Raw genomic sequence first — 27449 nt, forward strand, 5'->3', positions numbered from 1 at the left:
TCGAAATGATGTCTTATTAACTTCCTCAATGTATACTGATATATACATAAATTCAAAATTTTGGTGATTGTTATGTTTGAGACCTTTATCCTGCTTGATTACTGATGGTTCAAGATGTCTGGTTAATTGGGAGACAGATTTTTTATCAATCAACCACTACCAGACTCAACGAGAACGAAATGTCATTGAGTTTTAAATTTCATACAATACTGCCTAAATAAATCTATAGTTTGTTAAATAATCCTTCAGTGTTTGATTTGTTGGATTTTTTTATGCTCTTATGTGATGATCAATGGTAACACCCTTCTCACATCTTTCTCACTAAATGTTATACATTTTACTTGAGTAACCTCTCTAAATTGATTGACTAAATTAATTTGTTCCTGAACGGTTATAAATAAATAAACAAGTCAACAGTACTATTCGGAGCAAACAAGCTACTAATCAAAATTTTTCTGTTTAGTCACACTAGATTTGGTATGGTTATCATTTCGTTGAATAGTATGGGGAATACATCTGAACATTTAACAGTTAAATAGCTTTTACGAAACAACAGTTGTGACTCATGTTTTCATAAAAACAAAAGTCTCGTTACATCGACTTCTGATGGAAAAGTCATTTCCTAATTCCAGGTTGAAAAGGACTGGTCATGTGATCGTAGAACTCTTGTAGTGAACGAAAACAGGGGTGGGGACAATCGAATGTATTTTAGCACAACATTACAGAATATCTCATTAAAATATGAGAACCATATAGTGAACAGTTGATTTGCAAAATAACAATCAATTGTCTCATTTTGACTGTTTCTTCTGCAAATATCCGTCCATTGTCTCTGATTATAATTGTTCATGCATTTTCGTACCAATTGCGTGCCGTTCCCGTTCTTTACTTATCGATCTTCTGCTGATATACATTCAATGCCCGACCATCGCCATATACTACTTATCAATGATTCTATGTGGAAGTGAACCTAATACCTGGAATCCTAACTTCCTATTTTCTATTGATGAAGTGATATTTTAAATTCTAAGAGATTTTGATCCGACCTCATGTGAAATCGATGTTAAGTGATGGAAACGTGAAGACGGAAACAAAAAGAGTGTTTAATTTTACTGATTTTCAGTAATTCTACTGTTGAAATCACTTAGAGAAAATACCGTAAATCTCTACAAATTCACAATTTGCCTAATGAATAGTCAATTTCTCGGTGATCGGTTATCAAATTTGACAATTTTACATCAAATTATACTTATCACTGGTTCATCAATTTGGTGCTTAGTAATTTCCGAAAGAGAATATCTTCGAAATACAATCACACTACTATTAATTTAAAAGTAGCTGTAACGTAACCAATCCAACATTTTCTTGCAGTAAAATGATGTTTGAATGAATAATCGCTTTATTTAGTAATGTATGTTTAGTACAGGAGAAATGTCACAACCTCAATCAGCTCTTCACTATAACGGTCATATAAAGTAATTCATAACTATTCACAATCAAGAGTCAGAAGTATTTAGTAGTTGAATACCATCTAACTAACTTCCTCAATAGTGGCATTGTTGAATTCGTAAATCAATGATTAATCCACGAAGAGGTAGATATTTTACACATATGAATGTTAACACATCTGAAAGCCATTTCAAGTAGAAATTTTTTCCCGGTTTTGTTGTAACAACTTTCTATGTAATGAAATTTCTTGGGAGTAAACTTTAGTAATGCTGAAAGCAGCATATAATTCATAGCATAGACTTATTTCTCATCAAAATAATAGTGTTGTATAGCCAAGATCTACTACAACCGCTAGGTTTAAATAAAATTATCGATTAGGAACCGAAACAGGTTTATGGCGCAAAAATTACATCAAAGTTGAATTACAATCAGTAGGGACTAACCATTGTCAAATTACTTGTTTACTCACTGATATCATTTACATACTTACTTATTTCGGGCATATATTTATGCAGTTATCGATTGTTTTATGTAACATAGAAGTATAAGAGGAACTTGTTGAATTAGACTGAACAATGTAATATGTGGAAAAAATTCGTCCAAATATAATTTATGAATAAATCATTTACTACATGCATTGTGGTATTTATATTTTTTCACCGTTTTGTAATTTTCCATAGTATTAAAGTGTTAGGACTTGATAAATAGGTTAACATTATTAAATAAATTCTGGTGTATATAATTATTTTAAATCATTCAGATGAAATGAAAATATTGGAAGCACTTATCGATACCTCATCAGAATTTCATGTCTTGTTGAATGAATTCCCTCTCAGCAGTGAGGGATCGTGGATGCGCACTGCTGAGGAGTCCCATAATAGGAGGAAACGGCCGTCCAGCGCTTCCAGGTTTTCAATAGTGGTCTAGCTTCAATTGTCTCATGATTTCAACTTTGAAAAATACTGAAATCTCCACAAATCCCCTTCTGAATTCCTTCTCATTTTTATATTCATCAAAGTAATAGAGAGAATAGTAGAATTAATTATGAAAAGTCATTTTTATTTGTTTTAATGACCAAATGATATAATGTTGTAAAGCTTCATAGTGTTGTCAATGATTCTGTGCATAAATTGTTAATGAGCTTGTATTGTATTGTTGTGAATGTAAGTTGGACAGTCCTCTGATTCTATTAGATTATACCTATTTGTAGTCATCAATTGGATTCAACAGTATTTACTAGTGTCAAAGATATCTAAGAGATAAATTGCTTTAAAGTGCTTACTACATTGACTTCTGTCACAAATCAATGAATACATTTTTACCATATTCTTTGTGATGATAAAAAGCAATAAACCAACCATAAACTCTAGAGAATATACCTTCCTATATAACTTTCTAATTTATCTTCTTACATTTAATATCAGTGCTGGAGGTTTATATAACATTACATGTATACTTTATATCAATTTGGACCTTATATTTGTACTTACTTGTTACTGATAGTGAGGTACATACCAATGGAAGTTTTGAAAAATTTTTGCGTCAAAAACAATTGTAAGTTATGGAAATTAGCTTCAACAAGCTAGTAATTACAAGACACGAATAATAACTAATTCCTTTTCTGAGACTCAAGGATGTTTCTTCGTGAAAATGATAAGCTTTCTATGACAACCAGAGAATCATTTAAATAAACAATATCTCCAGTCATAGAATTTAACTAATTTGTTCTGTAACATCAATGCCAAGTCAGATCATTTATTCGCTACCCATTATTGATAAGTAGATTTCCATCAATCCAGTTATTTCTATCGGAAGTTACAGAATTGTGCAGGGAAAAATGCAAATTAGTAGAGTATAGCTGTGGTGTATGTTACTTGTGTCGACAGACATAAGTATAACGCAACACCAATCGGAAGTAGAAAATCTTTCATCAGAAGGCTATGAAGGTTGACTGGTACATAAATGTTTCTGTTGAAAGCACTACTATCCATTATTCATGTTTTAATCAAGAGTATCCGAGAGGTGAGTGGGACTGTTATTTCATTGTAGTATCTGTTCATGATGTTTTTATTATACCTTCAAGGCTAGTGCATATAACTAAGAGTATTGTTTAATGTCTTAAAAATATACAGAAGCACCTTATTCACTCAATACTTGCTCTTATTTTTACAGTTGAGTAAATTATGCACTAGATTTCAGGGTTGAATAATAGTTATATTCTACACCAACACATAATTCTATATGTTGGTATACATGAAAGCTGTTGTTGTTATTACGTAGCTATGGATTTCACTATAATTGTTACTGTAAATGTTGACAACGTATGACTTTTGTTAATTCGTCTGAATTTTCATAACCAAATAACCCACTCCAACTTCTAAAGTGAAGTCTTTTGTGACTGACTAACGGTCGGCTGGAGAACAGCTGTGAACCAGGATTAAATAAACAGCAGTTTGTTTTTAGTTCGAGAATTCTGGTGGCTGTATTCGGCAACTGGTTGTCTTCAACCATTTCAAGAATGAGACAACCATTACCCTATGTTTTTGACTATCATCGTGTTAGTTTGTTAATCAGTTGATGTAAGTAATGCAGACCAACAATCCCTAGGATTTATGGTCAATGCAAAACTCGTTATTTGATGGTAAGCTGTACAAGATCATAGGTGGATACTGTCGATAATTCTTAAACCAGAATGTAATAGTTGATTAGTGGATTCTGGTTTATGGTATTTCAGTAGCTGTTGTCAGTTCGTTAATTTTCGAATTTCACTGCGTTATACAAACCATTCATCTAATTATTTGATACAAGTTAAAGAAGGCATTTTGAGTAATTTAATAAAATTACTAATATTTATACAAATTAATCAACCACACCAACGATTACGTCATTGCTGACGTTATTATCGTCATCAACATTCTCTTTTGTTTTCCCATTAATCTATTTTTTGTTTTATGCATGAACTATTTCATTTTTCCGTTTTATTTTTTCGGAGGGGGAGGGCTTTTCCTCTCCTCAATTTTACTTTGATAATTCATCTCTTTCACATTCAGAGAAACTTTGTCACGTGATATGAAGTTTGGAAACACCTTACTAATTGAGAAATTGATAAACAAATAAACTTCCACATTTTTCTCATCATTTATTTTTCAATATGAATAATTCCTAAATGTTTTTGTGTACTGTGTTGATTTTCTGTTTGTTTGGTGATGTATTTTATTCTTTAAAAAAAAAAAAATAAATTTCATCAATCAATTTATTTGTTTGAACTAAAATAAACAAACTTAAATCACAGTTCAATTAACCAAACAAGATAGGATATTAAAATAAGCGCATGTCACATTGAAGGTATTCTTTAGAATGATAGTTTACTTACTTGAAAGGGAGATTGGGATTAGATGACGTCTACTTCACATGTATAAGATCATTTTTAATTGTTTTATATTGAGAAATTAATAATTCGAAAAATAGGATAGTCAGAATATGTTACGAGTAAAACTTCTATTCAAAATTATTTCAGAAATTGAAATTTGAATCATTCCAATGTTCTGTACAGAATTTTTTACGAATAATCTCTTCTGCATATTCGGGGTTCGATTTCTGTCAAACTATTCGTTTAAATATTGACAATTATTCATATAAAGTCTAAATATATTTCCGAATTCAGCTTCTATTATATTTAATTGTTGTGTTATTTGTTTTATTACGAGACTGGGAAACCATGTTCGAGGAATTATTGTATTGTGGTTTTCTACATTCCTTGAATTCAAACGATATTTCAATTGCCAATTATAATTGTTTCATTTTCATAGTTTGTACCATAAATGAAACTCAGTTAGGCAATCGTTGCGAAGCAGTAAATATTGGACAATTGTTTCTTTTTAGCATGTGACTCCTTAACGGTCTCCATCCACGAGCACATACGGAATCGAACCTAGAACAATCGAACTGGTTTTGTGGCAAGCGCAAAACCATAATTGGATAAATGAATACTCAAGAGTAAACTATCAATATTAGTACAAATGGTTGAATAGATAGTTGGATTCTTCAGTTCTACATGACAGGATGTTCCCACTTAGATAAAAATAAAAAGATAAGAGTCAATGGACAGCTGCCTCCTTTTTATGGAGCTCTTCTTGAACGGTCATTCATGCCCCTACTATGATTCACAAATAAAACCTTCTGGTCTAGCAGCCAACACGTAGTATTTAAACTATTGAGCGAGCGTCCGATTGCTCACATTTTTATAGTGGGATCGGTTCTATTAAACTCACATCTGTCAGGCTTAAATTCCACTAGTCATGCCTTCTCATTAAATCACTACTACAGGTAAAATTTCACACTCTTCAAATGATTTCAGACCAAATGAGAATGACTTAACGAAGTAACTTATTTTTATAATAAGTTATTGTCAGTAGATATTCCATAACTTGTATCACCGAGCTATCTCTGTTCAATAAACACTGGAGAACAAAAGGCACTTGACAAGAGTTTCGTTCAAGTATGTCCAATTACCCCTGGTTTCCAATGCTTCTTTAACTAGAACCAGTCCAAGATGTATACTATGGAATTCCACCATCTTCATAAACCACGTGTATAATATTAATAATAAATATTCCATGTAATATGATAAACTAAAATTGAGTATAAAAACATGAGGCGATTTGATATTGAATTATAATTTCACGTGCCGCGGTGTAGAAACTGAGAATGTTCGAGATTTCATTGTTGATGAGTTGTCCGAAATGTTTTAAGACTGCTGAATACGTGAAGTTATTGTTTCATTCAAGTTAAAACACATTATAATTGAAAATCTTATCGTGAAAATCATGACTGGGATAAAACTATACATTTCTGTGTAGCGGTTCGCGTTTAGGCAGTAAGTACTTTGTGTACTAGGGTAGAGTGCAGAGTAGAGTGATTGAGGAAGTCTAGAGTGGAGAAAAACATAAGAAAAAGTGAGCCGACAACCGAGCAAGTGCACAGAATACACTTATTTTTAATAACGAAAGCAATCGGCAACAACCAGAAGTAACACAAGCCTCAGATTCAGACCATATTGGAATGTTTTGACTTACCATTATTTATCCAATACAATAGTTTGTCTCGTGTCTATTTGATTGTTAGTTTATAGTGTTAATTCAACCAAATTGTCTTAACAATATATCTTCTCTTGATTTACATCAAATTTAATAGAAAAACAGTTTCACTATTTCAACTATTGTACTTCCCTCTCTTTTTAATAGGAATTTTCAAGTATTTTCAATTTGACAAATGTAGTGAAAACAAGTCATAAATCAGAGAAGCAACATGTTTAACGATGTCTATAACTACTGTTACTACTCTTATTATAAGTATAACAATGTTTTCTCGTGAATTGTACATCAACTTTTGGAATTGTATCGTTAAAAAGCATAATGACTGTGAGGCTACATTGATATCATCACCACGCTGACATGATATATATATATATATATATATATATATATATATAGGGTGTGATAGAGAGAGAGCGCACTAAATGCTATCTCTAAGCTAACCAACTCACTTGTGTGTCTTTTAAAGCCTATTTTCTCTTCTTGTGTATCAATGTTGTCACATAAATAAATGTTTAATTGATCGTATCAGAAATTCAGAACAATAGATGTGTATGTTATTAATACCATCATTATTTTATGAAAATTTATCTATACATATACGTCTGGGTCATTCGATGCACAACAAGTACCTTCTATATGTATATACATATCTATTCTCAATGACAAATAAACTTATTATTTTATCGTTATTAAATGGTCGTCTTTGTGACTAGACCTTAGCATTGTGGCCTTGAACTATTATAGTACACATGTACACCATATATTCACTGACCTAGAAACACGTTTTAAAATAGAACAGTCAGTAATAATATAACGACAGTAATGATAATGCATCCATTTCATATAAATTTATATCTATCTATTGTATTACTGCTTCGAAATAAATTCAATCAATGGTTTCTCTTTTTTATTATTTAAATAGAAAAAAATTTTTCTGATTTTAGAAATAATAAAAGACTAAAGTTGAATAGATTACTCAGTAGTACGTTAAAAGATATAAAATTCTAGGTCATTAGATTCAGACAAAATAACGATAAAAACTTTTTACCGATTTAATTTGTTATTTTCATAGTTGAAACCATGAGTCAATTGAAGCTAGACCACCATGGAAAACCTGGAAGGACTGGATGGCCGTTTCATCCTACTAAGCGACTCCTCAACAGTGCGCATCCACGACCTCGCCCCGCGAGGTTCGAACCCAGCACCTACCAGTCCCGCGCCGGAGCACTTAACCGATAGACCACTGAGCCGGCATCCGACGGTGTTAATGTCTAACTTCAGCCAATCCACGATGTTTGAGAAACTGTTCATCAATTGTCCTCAGTGAGTTGTTATCTCACAACCGGCGTGGTTGAACTCAACTGGTCACTGCTTCCCACTAGAACTCCAGGACATGTATCTTGAAGTCAGTCAATCGGTTAAGTGCTCTGGCGCGTGACTGGTAGGTGCTGGGTTCGAATCCCGCTCGCGAGGTGGGATCGTGGATGCACACTGGTGAGGAGTCCCATAATAGGACGAAACGGCCGCCCAGTGCTTCCAGGTTTTCCATGGTGGTCTAGCTTCAAGTGATTCATGGTTTCAACTATGGAAATACTGAAATCTCCACAAAATCCCTTCTGATTAATTTGTTATATTGTGTTCACTAAAGTTATTTCTAATATATTATGATGTCTTATGAGTGAAAGTTCAATTAGTTAGCTATGTATATGGCGTCTATTGTTCAATGATAATAATCATTAAACATGGTTGAACTTTATCAATTACAGCTACATACTAACATTCAAATTGAACCATCACTACAAATCTTCGTCCAAAGACAAAAGTCAACATTTTCTATTGACAACTGTTTAGTAATTACCATGCGTTATCATTATATCAGTCATATGGAATAGATATTTTTCGATAAGATGCAATTATTGTTATACTCTTTGAAAGTATTATATTTTGATTAGAACAGTTTGTTGATTAACTTTAGACAATACTGAACCATCGTTTACTTGTAAAATCATTATTCACCCATTACGAATCAATCAACATTCGAAATCTTCCATTTCATACTGTCTTTATTGATTGTTATCAAATGACAATGTTTAAATTCCTTATATTTTTAAGAGAATTTCGTTGACTTCGAATAGAGTTTCAGAATATTCTCTTATTGTTATCTGAAATAAAAGTGAGGTGAACATACAGTAATAAGTTTATGAAACACTTCCGGTCTTGCATTCACCATTCATAAATTTATGCGATTAGAAATTTCACAAATAAAAATTTTAAATCCAAATAAATCAGAAATAATTTGTACTATTTCTACGTCTAAATAGAGTCAATGGTTGACAGTATAACTATTCTTGTTGATAATAAATAACTAAATGATACCCAATTTGATGATTTATTCATGTAGGGATTTCTTTGGATAAAACTATTTCATTACATTTTAAACTGCTTAGGTGTAAAATATGTTTTACCAGACAATATAAGTAAGTGGGAACCAAGTCAATTCTTTCGATAGTGTTGACTAACGGAGACAACATGATGTCTACTTATTCTGAATCTAAACTGCAAAAAATTTATCAAGATCAATTTTACTTAATTACACTTGTTACTCTTCGTAGAGCAGAGGCCACTGACCCTGTAAAAAAGGCTGACCAGGAAAGATCATCATCCGTTTTACTCAAAACATTAAATTACTTAAAATGTTGCGATTCAGTTGAACTGTCTCTATATATCACTAGTACGTACAATCAAACCGAATATGCATGATACTCATAATCTGAAGTAGTAATAATATTTGTAAATGACAGTTAAATCAGAAATTTCAGTGCACTTCAAAAGTTTGGGTGACGAATTTTGCAACTGTTCAATTATTGTAATCTGCTGGAACTGAACAATTACTAATGCAAACAGAATGTACTCGTAGCGTATCGTAAAAGACTGTCAAATTATGATAATGTTGAATACTTAGAAGGTGAACTGGAAACACTTCAGCTGTATGCATTTTGCATCGTTACATACCCATTTTAAGAAATAAAAGAAGAGATGAAGATATCAGAATTAATACAACTTATATATGGTGGATGGAAAAGGCAATTGAGATAGTTGACTGGTACAAAACTTACCTGTCTATAAACGGGAGTCCGTATTAAATAAAAATGTATTGCATTGTTGTATAATTAGTACTACGAATTCCTTTCTGTAACAAAATTTCGATTTTCAAATAAAACCATTATCGTTATTGTTACTATTAACATGAAAACAGCCTATTAACTTGAATTCTACATTTCCAAATCACACGATCCATCTGTTTGACATTATGGTTGTAAAATCTAAGTGAATTCCTCACTTTCCACAGGTGAGTAAATTGAGTTATTTTCTAGTTTTTAGTTTTCAGATGAGGATAGAAAAGAAAAAAAATGAGGGGGAGAGAGAGAAGTTTCAATTACCTAGTCATTACATGTTTCCTTAGTTCGGTTGTTACATCAACAGTAATCATCATACATCACTTATCAACTGTTATTATTAACTATAAGCATTAAGGTTCTATTTAACCATTATTATCCTTTATCATTTCTCTGGGGAATCATATTAGCAACACAACGTCCAGTCTTCATTCTAACAGGAAAATGAAAGTGGAAATAATGACAAGATGAACTAGAAAACAATCTTTCTTTAATGGATATAATGAATATTGAAATTATAAGCCATAATACACACATTATATATATCTGATTTATAAATAAACTATCGGATATAATGTTTATGATGTTATTGCTAATAGACAGTTTATGAGGATTTTTTCCCACGTGTGTTGTAATGCACATGTCACATTTAATTCAGATTTCATTTGTTTGATATACAACACAATAATAATGATAATAATAATGAGTGTGGATGACGATATTGCTATCATTATTGGTATGATTAAAGTTATCAGTGGTTTATTGTTATTATTATCACATTGTTGATACTAGAGTTATGGATTAAGCTGTTTCAATGTGAAATCTATGCTAGCTAGTTAATCAAAACTAAACCGAAATGTGTAAATTGCTTATAATGAACTAATCTTTCATTTGGGCTAGAGTGAACTTTTGAAATCTGCACATTCAAATCCAGCTACAATAACTTCAGACTACTAGATCACAGTTAATATGAATAACAACTCAAAGTTGAATCATTTTGAAACAGACCACAATTCTCACTAAATGGTTATCATTGAGTTAATTTGTTAATGTCAACATCATTCACTACACAGCAAACACAAATCTTCGGTGGGATTTACGGCAATTCACTACTTATTCTGTCATGATTGAGAATATTTGATCATTTTCATGAAGAAGACTATTCTCACATCATAGAAAATCTCCGGGATTCCCGAGATTAATATTGGTAAATCTGTCAGCGGAGCTGCAGTCAACATTCACGCAACTGTGATGAACAATCATGTAGTATAGCTGCAATGATACACCTCTGTCATCCCTATAAAATTATTAGCTATGGGTTGATAACTTCATTTTCACCTCGAACTAATCGCTATGTTTTTATTCCTCAATTGTTTGTATTATGTTCGACTGTTCCAAAATATGATTACTGTCAACAAAGTGACTTTTAAAAAAGTTATGTAGATTGATGAATATGTTGAAGATATATTATTGTTGTTTTAAAACTAGAAATTCAAGCATTAGAGTATTTGCTTCCACTCAGATCTCAAATTGAATTAGGCTAAAATGAATGAAAGTTCGTACTAAATTTAATCATTTTATAAAAAGTTTGTCACAAGTTATTTCAATAGTGCAGTTGGTTCAATCACTTTTCGAAACGATGTATACCGTCTATTTAGAAAGGGAATATATATCCGAAATACAATAAGGTAAAAGCACTGTGTTAGTGAATGACATTTATACACCAAGTTAATGAATTTTACCATGAATCAATAATAAATTTAGTGCTAATGAAAATGTCGATAAAGAGATCCTTAAATTATCCCAACATAGAAGTTCACGGTAGTGCTTGTGCATAATTCAAAATATATTTTACAGTAAAAGCTTTATATATTTTAACCGAATATACTCAGCTAAGTTTGATAAGTGTAGTACATTATGTTGACTGGCCATTCATTCCAAGCAAATTGATTGATCTCACCCTAAGGATATGATTGCTAGTGAGGATTTTCATGTGTCGATGTGGGTATAAACATTCATTTATTATTACCATTAGTTGTAGTGATTATTATTGTTGCATTTATTCCACAAAACCTGACGAAATATCACTTCATTTAGGTATACAGTAAATTTTTTTATTTACATGATAAAAACGGGACATGTATTAAAACTCATTATAACAAAATCATATAAAAGGAGACTAATGAAGATGAGGTGTATATAAACCAAAATGCAACAACAGTTGAAATGATAGGGGAATCAATGTATATTGTTATATGTGTTAAACAAAATTCATCAAATCCTGGCGCCTAGATGAAAATAATTCAATAAAGTTGTATGGTTGATACATAAAGTTGAATGTGTGAATTTGAATGCCTTCAGGTTATTTAATACTTGTAAACTACCTTCGTCTAACTTGTATATTAAATGATATTAAACTGGGATAATTTAAACACATTTTTTTGTAACAATCAAACTTAATTTGTAATCCTCAATTGTTTGTTAAAACAAACCAAATTATCCCCTATCGAAAAGAATAGTTCTGACATTTATATTGTGGTTGATATTGAGAAGGAATTTGTTGAACCGATCTAGTGAAAAACTATGTATATGTGATATTCAGACACAAACTGAAAACTATGTTATTCACTATAAAACAATTCAAAATGAATAGCCCTACCAGTAGGATATAATTACCTGATAAAATATATTTTGAAGCATATGGTTCCTCTGAAATTAATCTTTACTTATTTGCAAGAGTTTTTATTCACCTGTTATTGATATATAGAACTTCACTTGATCAATGCTTGTTAGCATATAAACTTTTTGGACAGATGTCTCCATATTGTCTGTAGTCTGTGTGTTGATATCAATAGTCAAACCTAGGTACAACTGGGGAGAAACGGTCATCTTGTTGAGTTTATCTACAATTCGATATTGAAATTCCTTGATCACTATGAATGAAAATCTATATTTTTGGATAAATCAATGAAAAATTTCTTACAATACATAAGAGGTCACAATGACAGATTGTAATATTGGTAATTTCGATCAAATTGTTCTCCACTACTATTGAGAACCGAATTAAAGTTTTGATGTAAAGTAATATCTACTTGATGGTGATCAGTTTAAATTATTCTGTGACCTGGCTATAATTCTGAATATCAGTTGATGTAATTAGATATGATCAGATGAATTATTACCATTCTCACTGTGGCATATATCACTGACGAATGTTTGCATTAACAGTTAAACACTTAATAAATGGAAGATCATCTTTAATCTTTTTTTAAAAATCACAACTACCTGATAGTTACACTGTGATATACTAATAATCCTTTAATTCCTTTTATTAATATGATGTACAGCAGGTAACTGAAAAGTGTTCATCTTTATTGGAACATTTATTCTCATAGATACAGATAATCATTTTGTGAAAAAACGATCACAATTTATAATTAAACATTCACTTCCCTTTTTGACTGAACTTGTCAGTAAATGTTATTATAAACGTTTAAAACAATTCAAAAATATATACCATGAGACACAAGGGTTAGATTCTAATAAATTACTGAAAATTACAATCAGGAAAGTGGCTTATAAAAATGTTATCGATTTGAAAATAATTCTGATTTTTGAATAAAACCAGGTAGAAAATTACTAGTAACTAGTAATTATTTTGATGGAGTTTTGTTCTCTGAGCTGGATGATTTGGTCGTGGAGCTTTCATCGTCCTTCTGAACGACATCATCAGCACAAACTTCAGGTAGAAGTAAATAAATGTTTCGTCTTACTCCTGGGCTCTTCATCAATACAAGCTTTCTGTCACATATGAGACCTAATCTGGAACTATCGAATTTTATATAAAATAAATTATTATTTTACCAAGAATTCGGAAACATTAACGACTTAATATGCTCTCGTTGAACAATATCTGACCAATCAAAGAATTTGAAGTCTTTAATGATGATTTCGTATAGAATAAACAATATCTATTATTAAGTTGCGAATATTTTTCCAATGGTTTTTTACTTGATATTCGTTTAAGAAGAAAACTACTTTTAAATATTAAATAGCACTTGATCCATCTTTCGACAAGTAAAAGCGGTATGATAAGATATTGACATGATGATTTTGTTTTAAGGCTTCCATTGACTTTTCTTTAGAATGTTATATTAACGTTATTTACCAATAATAACAAACACATTGTCACTGATTCATTCAGACCAAAGATTTATTCTTTGTAATTCATACAATCTATCTGTAATATAGTTTTAATCGAGGAAAGAGGATATCGTTCTACTCTTCTCTTTATTATAAGAATCTTCTCACTTTTATTCATTCGAATAGCCTTGTACTGTCTAAAATTTAAATGAATAAAATTCAAAGATCATACATTGAGTTCATTAGGGTTTCAGATCGTTTTCCATCATTTTTACTTTTATTCACGTTTTATGAATTGTCACATCTAAAATTTTGCTATTAATGGAAGTAGTCTACTTTTTTCATTTCTGAAGGTCAATCTTATAAACAATGGAACTTTTCAACTGAATCATGAAGATTTTACATTATTCAATGACTGGCTGATAATAGAAATACTTTTGTCTTATTTTCAGCATTGATTCAATTATATCAAACAAGTTTTCAGCTTAGTCACTAAAACTGAATATTAACGTTTCGTGAAATTAATAAAATATTTCGAAAGTATAATCATAACTTATGTCAGAACAAAAGCACTTATTAGTTGTTACGTTTAACGAGATTACGACAATACCTAAACTAGAGAACGGAACAAAGTCAGCAACACAATAACAAGACAAGCTAAACTGTTGACTGGGCCCCAGCCCTGCTAATTGAAGGGAGAAGATCAGATTCAGCTGAGGGAAAAGTATATTCCACAAGAAATCGGAAGCACGAACGAACGAGTACACAACTGAAGTGTATATATACGGTATTGAAATATCTTTGAGGAACACCACAAAATAGCGTATAAAAAGAGGAAACGAACTAATTACATTTAGGGTCCTTCCAAGTGGGAAATACAATCCGAAAGTAAAGATGAGCACTTTTGGAAAGGAAATAAGGAATTCAAAATTTCAAATTAAAATCACACAAATAAGACGTTTACAAAGTGGTTTCTTGGGATCTTCCCTTTTTTAATAGGATATTTTCTTGAAGTTCACTTGAATCTTGACCGTTTGTTGCCGTTGTCGAAGTGACCACTTTATGGGACGTAGATCGAATTGTTGTTGTACTTTTTCTTGTGTAGGGACTGTGGGTAAGTTGTAGGTATGCAGAAGAACTTCGGGCGGGAGATTTCTGTTTCTCGATAGGCGATCTAGGGCTAACCTTTCCCATAGCTGTTTTCGGTGACGAGTCTACCTGAAATCTCTATGCTAACCTAAACTTTCTTATTCACCCTTTTAAAATTGGTTTAAAGAGTTTCATGCTATTTGTTATATTAATATGCTTTCAATATGCAACCGTCAAATAGATATAGTAGAACTTTTTCTTGGTAAATAGCAATGATACAATTATATTAACTTTAAAAATCAAAATAGATTACATAAATGATCTAATCTGAAACTTGTTTAAATTCATCAAAATAATAATACTGAATAATGTGACATTGGTGAAATCGGTTATATGTTGGATTTATTTTACACAATTTTCAATATCTAATCAGAACAATTCACTGATTGGAAATTTATTATTATTGTAAGCAAAGATGGATAGTGGGTAGCAGTGGAATCCAGGACGCACGTGTCGTCCTATTTGGGACTCTCCAGCTGGATGTGCCTGCATTTCAAAGTTGTTGTTCACTCTGGGACTTGAACCCAGTATCTTTCGCTTCGAACACCATCGTGTTATCTCAAATAGGACGAAACGCGCGTCCTGGGTTCCACTGCTAGCCACTATCCATCATTGCTTACAAAGCTTGTGAATCACGGCTATATCGAGGCAATACACACAGTATGCACATGTGCCAATAAGAGACTGACCAGTTGCAGTCCTAAACATCAATGGGAAGATTCAAACAAACTATACTTAGTTGAATTTAATTTTTTATTATTATCATTATTGATCAATTTGTTTATATTTTGTGAATATTCAATAAGTTTTATTAAACAATCTGATTAACATAAACTATATAATTACTAAGTAAATATATTTCTAAGAGTTAGTCACTAAGCTATTTTGAAATGGAATAGTTGTTTATTTTTTTTAATGGTTTGTTTATCTATTTTAAATATGACCTAAGAAACAACAAAATATTCATTCTTATGATACTTATTATAATGAAGGTGTTATTGTTAATTACTTGTTGAAAGTTCTTTTACACGTGTACGGTTATTTATTTCATTTTATCTAAATTTATTCTCTATAAGCTCTAAATTCATTAGTGCCTTGATCAAAGCATAGTTTTTTGAAATGTCGGCGGCCTATGCTCCATTGGGAGTAACAGGCGTAAGTAAGTAAATAAGTAATAGTTTTTAAAATAGAAAAGGGTTTTTGTTGAAGAAAAAAAGGGTATAAGAAGATTCAGTTTAGTAAAATCTACATTCTAGATAAAATAAATCATTGGAATTTATTTAAGAGAAAACAGTTTTCTTTTCGTGTAATGGATTTTTATGACAATGTTTTCAGTAGGCCTCTATGGAAAACACTGATTAACGTGACTATTATTTGTGCCATGAATGGATATTTTTTTGGATAAAGTGTTGAAAGACGAACAATTAATAACCATCGTCAAATCAATAAACTGTTATATTTAAGACTAGTCTTGAAAGGGATGTAGAGTCGGGAATGACATGAGATATATTGGATAACATCCGTTAATCATCAAGCTTTATCTTATAAAATTTGAACATGTAGGTTATTGGATCCTAACTCAAAAATCTAACAGTATCGCAATATCCCAACACTCGCCACAAGCTTATCATGAAGCAACGTTTCGTTAATGACACACGATGAAGGTTCAGGACTAATTTTATCAAGAAATATGAAACTTCATTGATTCCAACTCAGTTGTTCAGTATATCATTCCCTCTATGGAATTACAATTGACCCGTTTTGAGTATACTGATTGGTTTTTATAAAGCGCTTCGTTGTACAAAGGAACAACTATTCAATGCTGCATGTTTATGAATAACTCTGCACTATATGTTAGTTTTTATTAATAAACACCTTCAGTGTATGATATTGATCATCAATTAAAACTATAGGATTTACTAATCACAATAAATGGTCAACTTCTCGAAAATTACAATCATCAAAATTTAACAAATATTAACTGTAAAAATGATTATTCGTGTTGACCTGTATTGTTTTTTTTATTTATATATGATATAATTATATGATAGATAGTTGAATGAACCGACAGATATCTAGTTTATTGTTAAAAGGTTTCTACATTATTATTATTATTATTGTTGTTGTTGTTTTCGTCGTGGTCATCATCATCACCATCATCATCGCCAACACCATTATCTTTATGATTGTTAAACAATTTAGAATTGAACAACAATGTTGTTTTTATTTTTAGTAAAATTTGGAATAATACTATCACTACTAATTTTCTAGTTAACATAATAATAAACAAATTTTGTCATAAGTGTACTTTATACAATCTTATTATTATTATTATTATGGTATATTCTATTTAAGAAAAACAACTCTAATAACTAGCCGTATAAAGGTCATTATTATGATTATTTTTAATTGACTACTACACTAAGGTTATACATTTAATGAATATAGACTATAACAAGTATATGAGTTGAATCATTAATGATGGTAACAATGTGAGTAGCAACACGTAAAACAAAACAACAACAGTGAAATAATTGAATGATCTAGGGAAGATAAAGTTCTTTAGTCTGATTTATTTAAAGTTTAGCTCTTATTATTCGTTGTACCGTTACTTCTATTTTCTTTGTACAAATGATTCAGGAAAGAATCTATACTAGAAAAATTTTTTTCCTTGTCAGTTATTTACAAATGATGTAAACTAACCATTTTTGTTTATCAGAAGAGGTTTTGTGGAGATTTAGTATTTTCATAGTTGAAAGCGTGAGCCAATTGAAGCTAGACCACCATGGAAAACCTGGAAGCACTGGACGGCCAACTCGTCCTATCATGGGACTCCTCAGCAGTTCAAAACAAAACAATACACTTTACATGTATACACAAAATATTACTAAATAAGTATTGGAATGTTATATTTGTTGGATGATATTCAAATCAATACAGTAGAAATTAAACTATATAACTAACTAGATGAATATAGAACTATATTTAAAGCTGATTAAGTCCTAATTCATATTCCATGCCATACTAGTAGAAAAAAAGTGAATAGCTATCTGAATTCATTAGTTTAGTGAATAATCAATTGGAAGTTTGAAACGAAAGGTCCTAAATGTAAATATCAACGCTGAAATACAGGTTCAACTAGTTGATGAGTCTCAAATATGATAAAAAAAATATAACTCTTAGATTATATTGCCAACTATGTATGAAGTATGGTAAGCAAAGATGGATAGTGGCTAGCAGTAGAATCCAGGACGCGCGTTTCGTTTGCTTACCATACTTGTGAATTTAGGCCATATCGAGGCAATACACACAGTATGCACATATGCCAATTAGAGACTGACCAGTTACAGTCCTAAAATATCAATGGGAAGATTCAAACAAACAATACCAAGTGAATATGTATGAAGTATGCTAAAATTCTAATTAATTCATTATTGTTTAAAAGAAACGAGTGAATATGTACAGTAATGAAAACATTTAGATTTATTAGGATAATAAGTTAATGTTGACAATCAAGTTCTTGATCAATCATTCAAAGATATTTTCTCCACTATGAAAGATCTGAATATTTTGAGTTCGGTTGTACTTTCTGCACAAACTATAAGAAATATATCAAACTTCAACAAACTGTTGATTCAATATTCATAAGTTTAAAATGGTTCTTATGTTGATGTTACTTCAGGATGAAAACTAACATTTTAGTTGATTTTTGCTGTAAAATAAGTTGACAATATTTTCCAAGTAGAAGTGAGTGAAAATATGATAGTATAATTTTGTAAACTTTTATTGATTAGAAATATATATGGTATACATTTCGTTGTTAACATGTTTATTTATAGTTATAATAGAAAGAACTTCTATTTTATTTAAAATGAGGTATTATTGATTTCTGTCATCATCACGACATATTGATGGTAAACAATTCAATGTTTATTTTGTCCGTAACAGTGATCAAATTCTGTTGATTAAGTTTCAATGTGTCTGCTAACCTAACTGACTCCACATTAACTACACTATGCTTAGGTGTTGTGGTTGAAGTTAGTCTACGAGGAACACTGGATTGTGATTTCATGCTAGTCCGAATTAATCAGTAAGGCCTATCCCAAACTTTGAGGGAACTGATATTCCCTGTAGAATGCGTACCTACCTAAATAAATTTCACAGTCCAAGTTAGTATCATGATCTATTCGGGCCGAAATTGATCATCGGTGATGGATACTCAGTGACCGATTAATGTAAGTATTTCAGTCCTACAGTAGATATTTCTTTTTTATGTCTCGTTCATTTTAATGTGGCAATTTAATGTTTATTTGGATGGTTGTTGTAAAGAGCGATTTCTTCATCAACTGATGTAAGCTACAAAAAAACTGATAATAAAAGCATTTAATAGTTCAATTCACCGCAGTTTCAAGTTGATGATTCATGTTTAAGTGTCTTGAGCTCAGGTTAAACAACTATCCAATGCCATTTTGCTTTTCTTCAGTGATTAGTTGATGAGTAACAGGAGATAAAAGAACTTACTTGTGAATCTGATATAATTAGTTTGTTTGTGTTTGGTTTGATCAACGATGTTTGAATAAACTTACTGAATTTTACTTTTATTCAGTCGATTTTAATTTACTGATCTATTTGGTTCAATGAATAAGTTATTTTAAACTCGACTGAAACATTATTGTAAACTGTAGAATTGACTGATTTAAACTGAATAACATTGATGTGATTGCTTATATAACTATCTCCGTATAGAAAAATACGCGGTATGAACTTCTGATTTTCAGAACAAGCCTGAGAACGTATGATAAAACTATCAAATGCGTATATTGATATGGCAGCTTCATGGGATTGAACGAGCGTTCTTGTAAGTGAATATACGAGTGCGGAGGCCACGACTGCCTTGGATTTATTAGGATGGGAGGAGCTCTGCACGACTGTGTCACCAGTCTGAAGGACGCTACCCAATCGAGCTAGAGAACGACGTACTGCTACCTGAAGATCCGCCGGAGACTCCTGATGATTCAGAAATCCTTGCAGATGCGCCGACAACAGCAGCATTGTCAATTCCAAGGTTGGCAGTTTCGATACGTGAATTATACTGTTTGAACAGGTCTGAACAACATTGTAACCATCGTTCTATGGTACATTCCTCATGGTAGTGTTTTTCCAACACAGCAAATCATCTACTCACTTTTAACTAATACTCGACAAGTGTTAAATTGTATTATGAAATGTTATATTTATTTCATGATTAGTTTGTCTCGTTAATACTCTTCAGTTTTTTTTACTTACCTGTCTACTTGAAAGATATAAATTAATGTCAACCACATGTTCCATGTTATTACCCTAAGAAAATTTTTTTACCTCCTTCCCATCATCATACACTTCTTCATTCCTTCTCCCAAATATACCCACTCTGCTCCACACATATAAACACTTAAATACAGTATGGAAATGAATAAATAAATAAGTGAACAGGATCAATCATTTCGCTACTGTCAATTTTTGAACTAAAAACGGTTTGCAAATAAGTAATTATGTGTCACATGGTTCTTGATTATATATATATAACCATGTGTCTATATTTAATCTTTCTTTTCCCATTCTCTCTCTCTCTTGTTCCTTTTCCTTGATTTTTTTCCTTTCTCACTTGTTCATTAATTCACTTATGCTCCATTATTTTACCTCACCATATTATTTTCATTCAAAATCATTCGTTTTGAGTTTTCTCTCCACAAACTTATACACACGTTCTGTTTGTATGCTACTATCATTACTACCATTACTATGACTGCTACTATAATTTCTACTTGAGAAGTATTCTTAATCAAATTGTTATATACTTCATTTTCATTACACCTTTTCACATCTTTAATGAATACATCAATCTAATTTATTATTCACCTTTACCTCAAACATTTTCACACATTCAAAATTCTGTTGTTGTTGTTCTTTTCTTTCTTTTTAACTTTTACACAATGAAACTAAATAAATCTTATAAAATAACTGAACATATTTAAGTGGAATAATAGAAAAGAAAGAATTTAACAGAATATGTAGTTTAGTTTTTATCAATGTTTACCATTGATTTATGATAATTGACCTGTTCTATACCCCCCCCTAAAAAAAGTTAAATGTAATTTCATATTGAAAGAAAGAAAGAACACGAACTATTGATGATTTACTGGATTATCGAAGTGATCATCATTATTACTATCATCTGTAGCGACTTTAGCTTTAGTAGTAGTAGTAGTAGTAGTAGTAGTAGTAGTAGTAGTAGTAGTAGTATATAAAACAGTATCAATATTTTGTACTCCATATGATAAAAGTTATTTTCTTGTATTCTAATTAGAATGTGTCAAAGTTTTATACAACATATGGTTAGACTATGATAATCTCTAATCCATTAATACTATTAACTAAAATGAGATTTTATGAACGAATTAATAAACGAATACAAATTTTTATTTATAAAAGAATACACTTTTGTAATTATGATAGCGAATACAAACAAACATAAATATATTCAAGCATATACTACTAATCAACTATACATAAAACATAAACCTTTCTTTTCTTTGATAATATAATACGATTTATTCCTTTCAAATAAAAGTGATATATACATATAATACTAATATTGATAATAATGGGATACTATTTTTCTTTATAATATTTCGATTAGTTTGTTATCAGTTACTTCTTATCAATTGATTAAACTGTATGATATAGAATTATCAGAATGGGGTTTTGTGGAGATTTTAGTAATTTTACATAGTTGAGATCATGAATCAATTGGAGCTAGACCACCATGGAAAACCTAGAAGCACTGGACGGCCAACTCGTCCTATTATGGGACTCCTCAGCAGTGCGCATCCACGATCCTGCTTCTAGAGATTCGAACCCAGGACCTACCAGTGTTGCGCCAGAGCACTTAACCTATCTAACTTCAATTGACTCATGATTTCAACTATGAAAATACTGAAATCTCCACAAAACCCCTTCTGATCTATAATCATATGCTCACTAGTGACTGACTTCAAGATATATTTCCTGGAGATCTAGTGGGAAGCAGTGACCAGTGGAATTCAACCACGTCTGTTGCAGAGATATCAACTCACTCAAGACATTGGTGAACGTTTGCTCAGATTTCGTGGATTGGTTGAAGTTAGACATTAACACCGTTGGATGTCGGCTCAGTGGTCTATCTGTTAAGTGCTCCGACGCGAGACTGGTAGGTCCTGGGTTCGAATCTCGCGAGTGCGGGATCGTGGATGTGCACTGCTGAGGAGCCCCACAATAGGACGAGTTGGCCGTCCAGTGCTTCTAGGTTTTCCATGGTGGTCTAGCTTCAATTGACCTATGATTTCAACTATGAAAATACTGAAATCTCCACAAAACCCCTTCTGATCTGTATCGTTATTTCATAAGGAGAAGTGTATGTAATAAAAGAGATTTCACATACCTTAACATTGACTGTAAATCATCAAACTTTGTAAACTTCAAGAGAAATTTTATACAGTATTAAATTAGACCTAAGATTTTATTTTCACGAATTAAATTGACTGCAAAGCTATTTTTGTATTTTGATGATAATACTTGCAGCAATGATCAATTGTGTGAGTGTGCGAGAGGTGGAAGAACGGACGGCATAAATTCCTTTGAAGTAACACAATTTTAAACCATATATAAATGTTTTTAATGTTTAATGATTGCGTGTTCATGATTCCATAAATCCGTTTATATACATATACATATATATGTGAGTAAACTTAACGACTTACATAACCAATATTAAGTTAATTTATCATGAAATGAAAGTTTCAGAAAAAATTTCCACTTTCATTTCGGGTAAAAAGGAGATTACCTTGTTTCGTTTTTTTTGTTTTTTCTTCTTTTTGTATTGTGAAATATGTCAATCAAGTGAAAAATTTTTCATAGTTGAAATCATGAGTCAATTGGAGCTAGACCATCATGGAAAACCTGGAAGCACTGGACGGCCGTTTCATTCCTAATATTAAATAAATTTATTCATGCATAAATATAAATCTTTATTATAATGAAATACATTGAAATTGTGTTAGATTGTACTGTTAAAAAATGAAGTAGACTGTTATATAAATAGATTTTATGATTCATTATATGAATGTTAATAATATCACTTGCTATCCTAATTGAATGCCTAATCTTCCTTATTGTCAAATTTATACATTAAAAGAAAGAAGAGAAAACAGTTTTGCGTAATCATGACAATAACCATCTCTTAATAGATAATTAATTATTTCCACTGATTCATTAATTGTTATTTATATTGAAGTAAGAAAGGAAAAAGTAATTAGTTTACTGAAGGAAACAAAACCTAATTAAGACATTTCAAATCGAAAGAAAGGAACGTAATTTACATGTTTTTTTCCAAAACTTCACTGTTCATATCAACTCTTTTTTTTACAGTTGAATAGATTCTCTCATTAAAGTTACTTAGTGTACACTTAAGATCATAGGTTAGGATTTTTGATCCAAAAGTGTCATCTATCAATAAAGTAAACTGATGAATAGTTAGGACTCATCCATACAGATTTATAATATTATTAAATATAAATTTGGAAAAAAAGTCACTGAGTTGTAAAACTAATCAACAATGAGAAATAACATTTTATACTTTGCAGTCTTTTACAAAAAAATTTAGACTGTTTGTCCAGTTTATGACAACTGATGGTTTATTCAAGTCAGATTGACGTAGTTCATTGAATATTACCTTATTATCAGGAGGGGAGTTTGTGGAGCGCTCGCGCGCGAGACTGATGGGTCCTGGGTTTGAATCTCGAGAGGACAAATCGTGGATGCGCACTGCTGAGGAGTCCCAGAATAGGACGAGTTGGCCGTCCAATGCTTCCAGGTTTTCCATGGTGGTCTAGCTTCAATTGACTCATGATTTCAACTATATAAAATTACCTTATTAGTTGAAGTTATTCGCTTATACTAACTAAGCTGAAGGAAAATACAAAATGGTTGCACAAGATAATTGATCAATGGAAGTTAGACAATAACACCATTGGATATCGGCTCAGTGGTCTAAAGGTTAGGCATTCGCGCGCGAGATCTGAAGTCCTGTGTTTGAGTCCCGCATACGGGATTGTGGATGAGCACTGATGAGGAGTCCCGTCCAATGCCTTCATGTTTTCAATAGTTGTCTAGCGTAGATCGACTCCTGAATTCAACTGTGAAAATATTACAATCTCCACAAATCCCTAAACTGACAAAATGGTTATTTAGTTCCTATACAAATTTAATGTGAATTATATAATATACACGACAAATCACTTGATCATAATAAAAATCTGTATAATTATGTTGATTTCAAAAAAAGTCAGCAGTATTAGTACTTCCAAAAATAATAGGATGATAATGAACTTGTACTGTTATGCACAAAATTAGTCCTGTTCAAATAGTTGTGTTGTTCAGTATAACTACGTTTTCACTTTCTGTTGAATTTTATTTCGATAATTTGAATAGCCATCCTTATTATAAACGCCAACATCATTTGTAACTACATCCTAATAGGATATAGCTGTGAAAGGTAATTGTGGATTCGTATTTCAATTCATCTCAATATTTTATTGAACATAGGTCATAATAAAAATATAAACCCACTTCAAGTTGAAAATGTATTACGATATACTATCTCAATAGATAATGCTGTGATATGTTAAGTGACAATTAGTTTACTGTAGTTTGTAGTGAAAGAAGGCATGGATATTATTAAGCCAAGCTCAAAAGTATTAGGTATGGATGTATAGACATTCTTGGTCTCATTATTAGCTACCATTCAATAGTTTAATGTAATTTGACATTAGCAAGTGATAAACATTTATGATCTTGTCAAGTAATTATTCATTAAAAGATAAGATCATCTATTGTTTCCGAGTAATATTTATGGCTGAACGAGACAGTTTTTATAGTTTACTGAAGTTAGAATATCTCTGCTGTTGTTTTATTTTTTGTATTGAGATAGAATATCATAATTAAACAAAGACATTTTTTAAATATGATCACTTTTGGTTTAGAAATTATTACTACAACGCAAAATCTACACATCTATATTTACAGGTCTAACGTTACTAAACCGTGACAGGAAACAAGCTGCCATTGGATGGGAATGCAAGATTCAACACTTCAACATTTCAGAATGGGGCTATAGAAACTATTAATTTTGGTTAAAATAGACCCTAAAACGACAATTATCATTTGCTCACTAGCGAACAACTTCAAGATGTACGTCTAGTAGTTCTAGTAAGAAGCCGTAACCAGTCGAGTTCAGTCGTATCTTGTTTGAGAAATGTTCTCACTGAAGATAATGAGAGATGATCGCACAATATCATGAATTGATTGAAGTTATATATTAACACTATTGGATATCGGCTCAATGGTCTAGAGGTGGTGAAGATTTGTAGCTCAGATGGATGATTTTGGTGAAGTTTTGTTCTCTGAGCTCGATGGTTTGATCGTGTTAGGCGTTCGTGCGTGAGACTGAACGTTCTAGATTCGATTTGTGGATGCGCATTCATGAATGCGTACTGTTAAGGAATCCGATATTACGATGAAATGACCGTCAATTGCTTCTCGGTTTTCATTGGTTCCTCAAGATCAATTCGTGATTTCAGTGATTTTCTTAATTCTTGTAGTCACTCATTACAGATATTCCCATTTCAGTTAATTCATGATATGACCCTAATCATTATACATTGTTATCGATAAAGATTTATTTTTATCCTTAAATGAAATGAACCTACATTTTATCATTTTCAAGTCGGACTCTGAGATATTCATTTATAAGAAATTTACCAGGGAACATAGGATTATTTAAATTATTGCTGGCGAATGAATAAAGCAGGAAATATCCTGTTTTATTTATTTTATAGTTACAATAGCTCGAAAAATTGATAAATAATAGTTTATACTAATTGTATGGTGTATGCTACTGATGTCGACAGATACAAGTAGTATGTATCATCAATCGAAATTGAAATGTCTGGTCGCAGAAGGTTAAGAAGATCAAAGAAAAGAGAACGAGAACAGAGAATGATTGGTGTGGAAAAAAAGGAACAATCAAGTCTGAGACGGTTGACTGGCATTTTGCAAATGAAGTATTTATTGTATGGTTCTCAGATTTTATTAAGATATTCTGTAATTTTGTGTTCAAATACATTGGATCGTCTTCACTTGTTTTCTCGTTCACTACAACTGTATATATTAAGCTTTTCTCTTATTTACTTTGTTAGTAATTACAATAAAATCAAAAGATAAAACGAAAATTGACAGCTTGTACATGGTTTAATATTTCCACAATCATGTCACAATATAATAATACAAACTGGGTTTTATCTGTGTGATAATGTTTAAATGAATAAGTTGAAAACTGAACAATTGACCCAAAATATATCTGAACTAATCAAATAATATACAGTGTAATAGTTGACCTTGACGGCAATTTATAGTCCATTTGTACATTAAAAATTATAGTAATTACTTTGTGGGGGAACTGAATTAATGTTGTTTGAATTTAAACTTCACCCCATCGCACAAGCAGGTGGCTATCAGGACTCAGTAGCTGAGTGGATAACGCGATGGCGTTTGAAGCGAAAGGTACCAGGTTCGAGTCCCAGAGTGAACATCAACTCTGAGATGCAGGTACATCCAGCTGACGAGTCCCAAATAGGACGAATCGCTCGTCCTGGATTTCACTGCTAGCCACTACCCATCTTTGCTTACAAGAAAGATTTACTTTTGACATTGATATATGACTAGTTTTTGTAATTAAATTTGATTGTTTTATTGTATCATCTTAATAAAATGTAAATTTACTTAACTACATGTATAATATCGAATTGTTTATTTGCCTGACAGTGTATAGGTAAAAATAAGAAACTAATGTTTAAACGTTAGCAGAAAATTATGAACATGTGTAATGAATAAATAAAAGTGTATTTTAAGAAATAGTATTAAATGGTTAAGTGTAAATAAAATCAAATTTACATGTTTACAGTTCTTTAGTCCATGCTCGGGTGTTTAATTATGTACAAATTATACAATGCCGAATAAACCTGATTCGATGAATATAGATTCACTTCAGTGTTTACTCATAAGATGATCTTATATCATAGTTATCATCGTTCTTGAACATCACAGATCCTTATATTATTTGTAATTGAATAAATTTAAAATGTTAACCCAATTAGCTTCTATGATAGAGACGAAAATTAAGAATAGAAGCTTCAGAGCTTTTAAATCATAAATTGATTTTGCTTGAACAACAATTGAAAACCTAGAAGCAATGGACAGTCATTTCATCTTAGTATTAGATTTCTTAACAGTATGTATTCACGAATGCACATCCACAAATCGAGTCTAGAACGTTCAATCTCACGCACAAACGCTTGACATC

The 27449-nt window shown here is 31.3% G+C and overlaps 1 protein-coding gene and 1 non-coding gene across 2 annotated transcripts; one reads left to right on the forward strand and one right to left on the reverse strand.

The window, feature by feature from the left end:
- Positions 1-19630: 19630 nt before the first annotated feature.
- Positions 19631-20065, reverse strand: Smp_151270 (hypothetical protein; the record flags this gene model as incomplete). Its single annotated transcript, XM_018789721.1, has 1 exon — positions 19631-20065. The coding sequence occupies one exon, from the start codon at positions 20063-20065 to the stop codon at positions 19631-19633; it is 435 nt and encodes a 144-aa protein (XP_018655135.1).
- Positions 20066-26605: 6540 nt separating this feature from the next.
- Smp_tRNA_00172_Pseudo_TTG.1.1 lies at positions 26606-26674 on the forward strand. Its single transcript has one exon. It is a non-coding gene (tRNA).
- Positions 26675-27449: the final 775 nt, after the last annotated feature.

Source organism: Schistosoma mansoni, chromosome W, assembly GCF_000237925.1.
Source record: "Schistosoma mansoni strain Puerto Rico chromosome W, complete genome".
Classification (NCBI taxonomy): domain Eukaryota; kingdom Metazoa; phylum Platyhelminthes; class Trematoda; order Strigeidida; family Schistosomatidae; genus Schistosoma; species Schistosoma mansoni.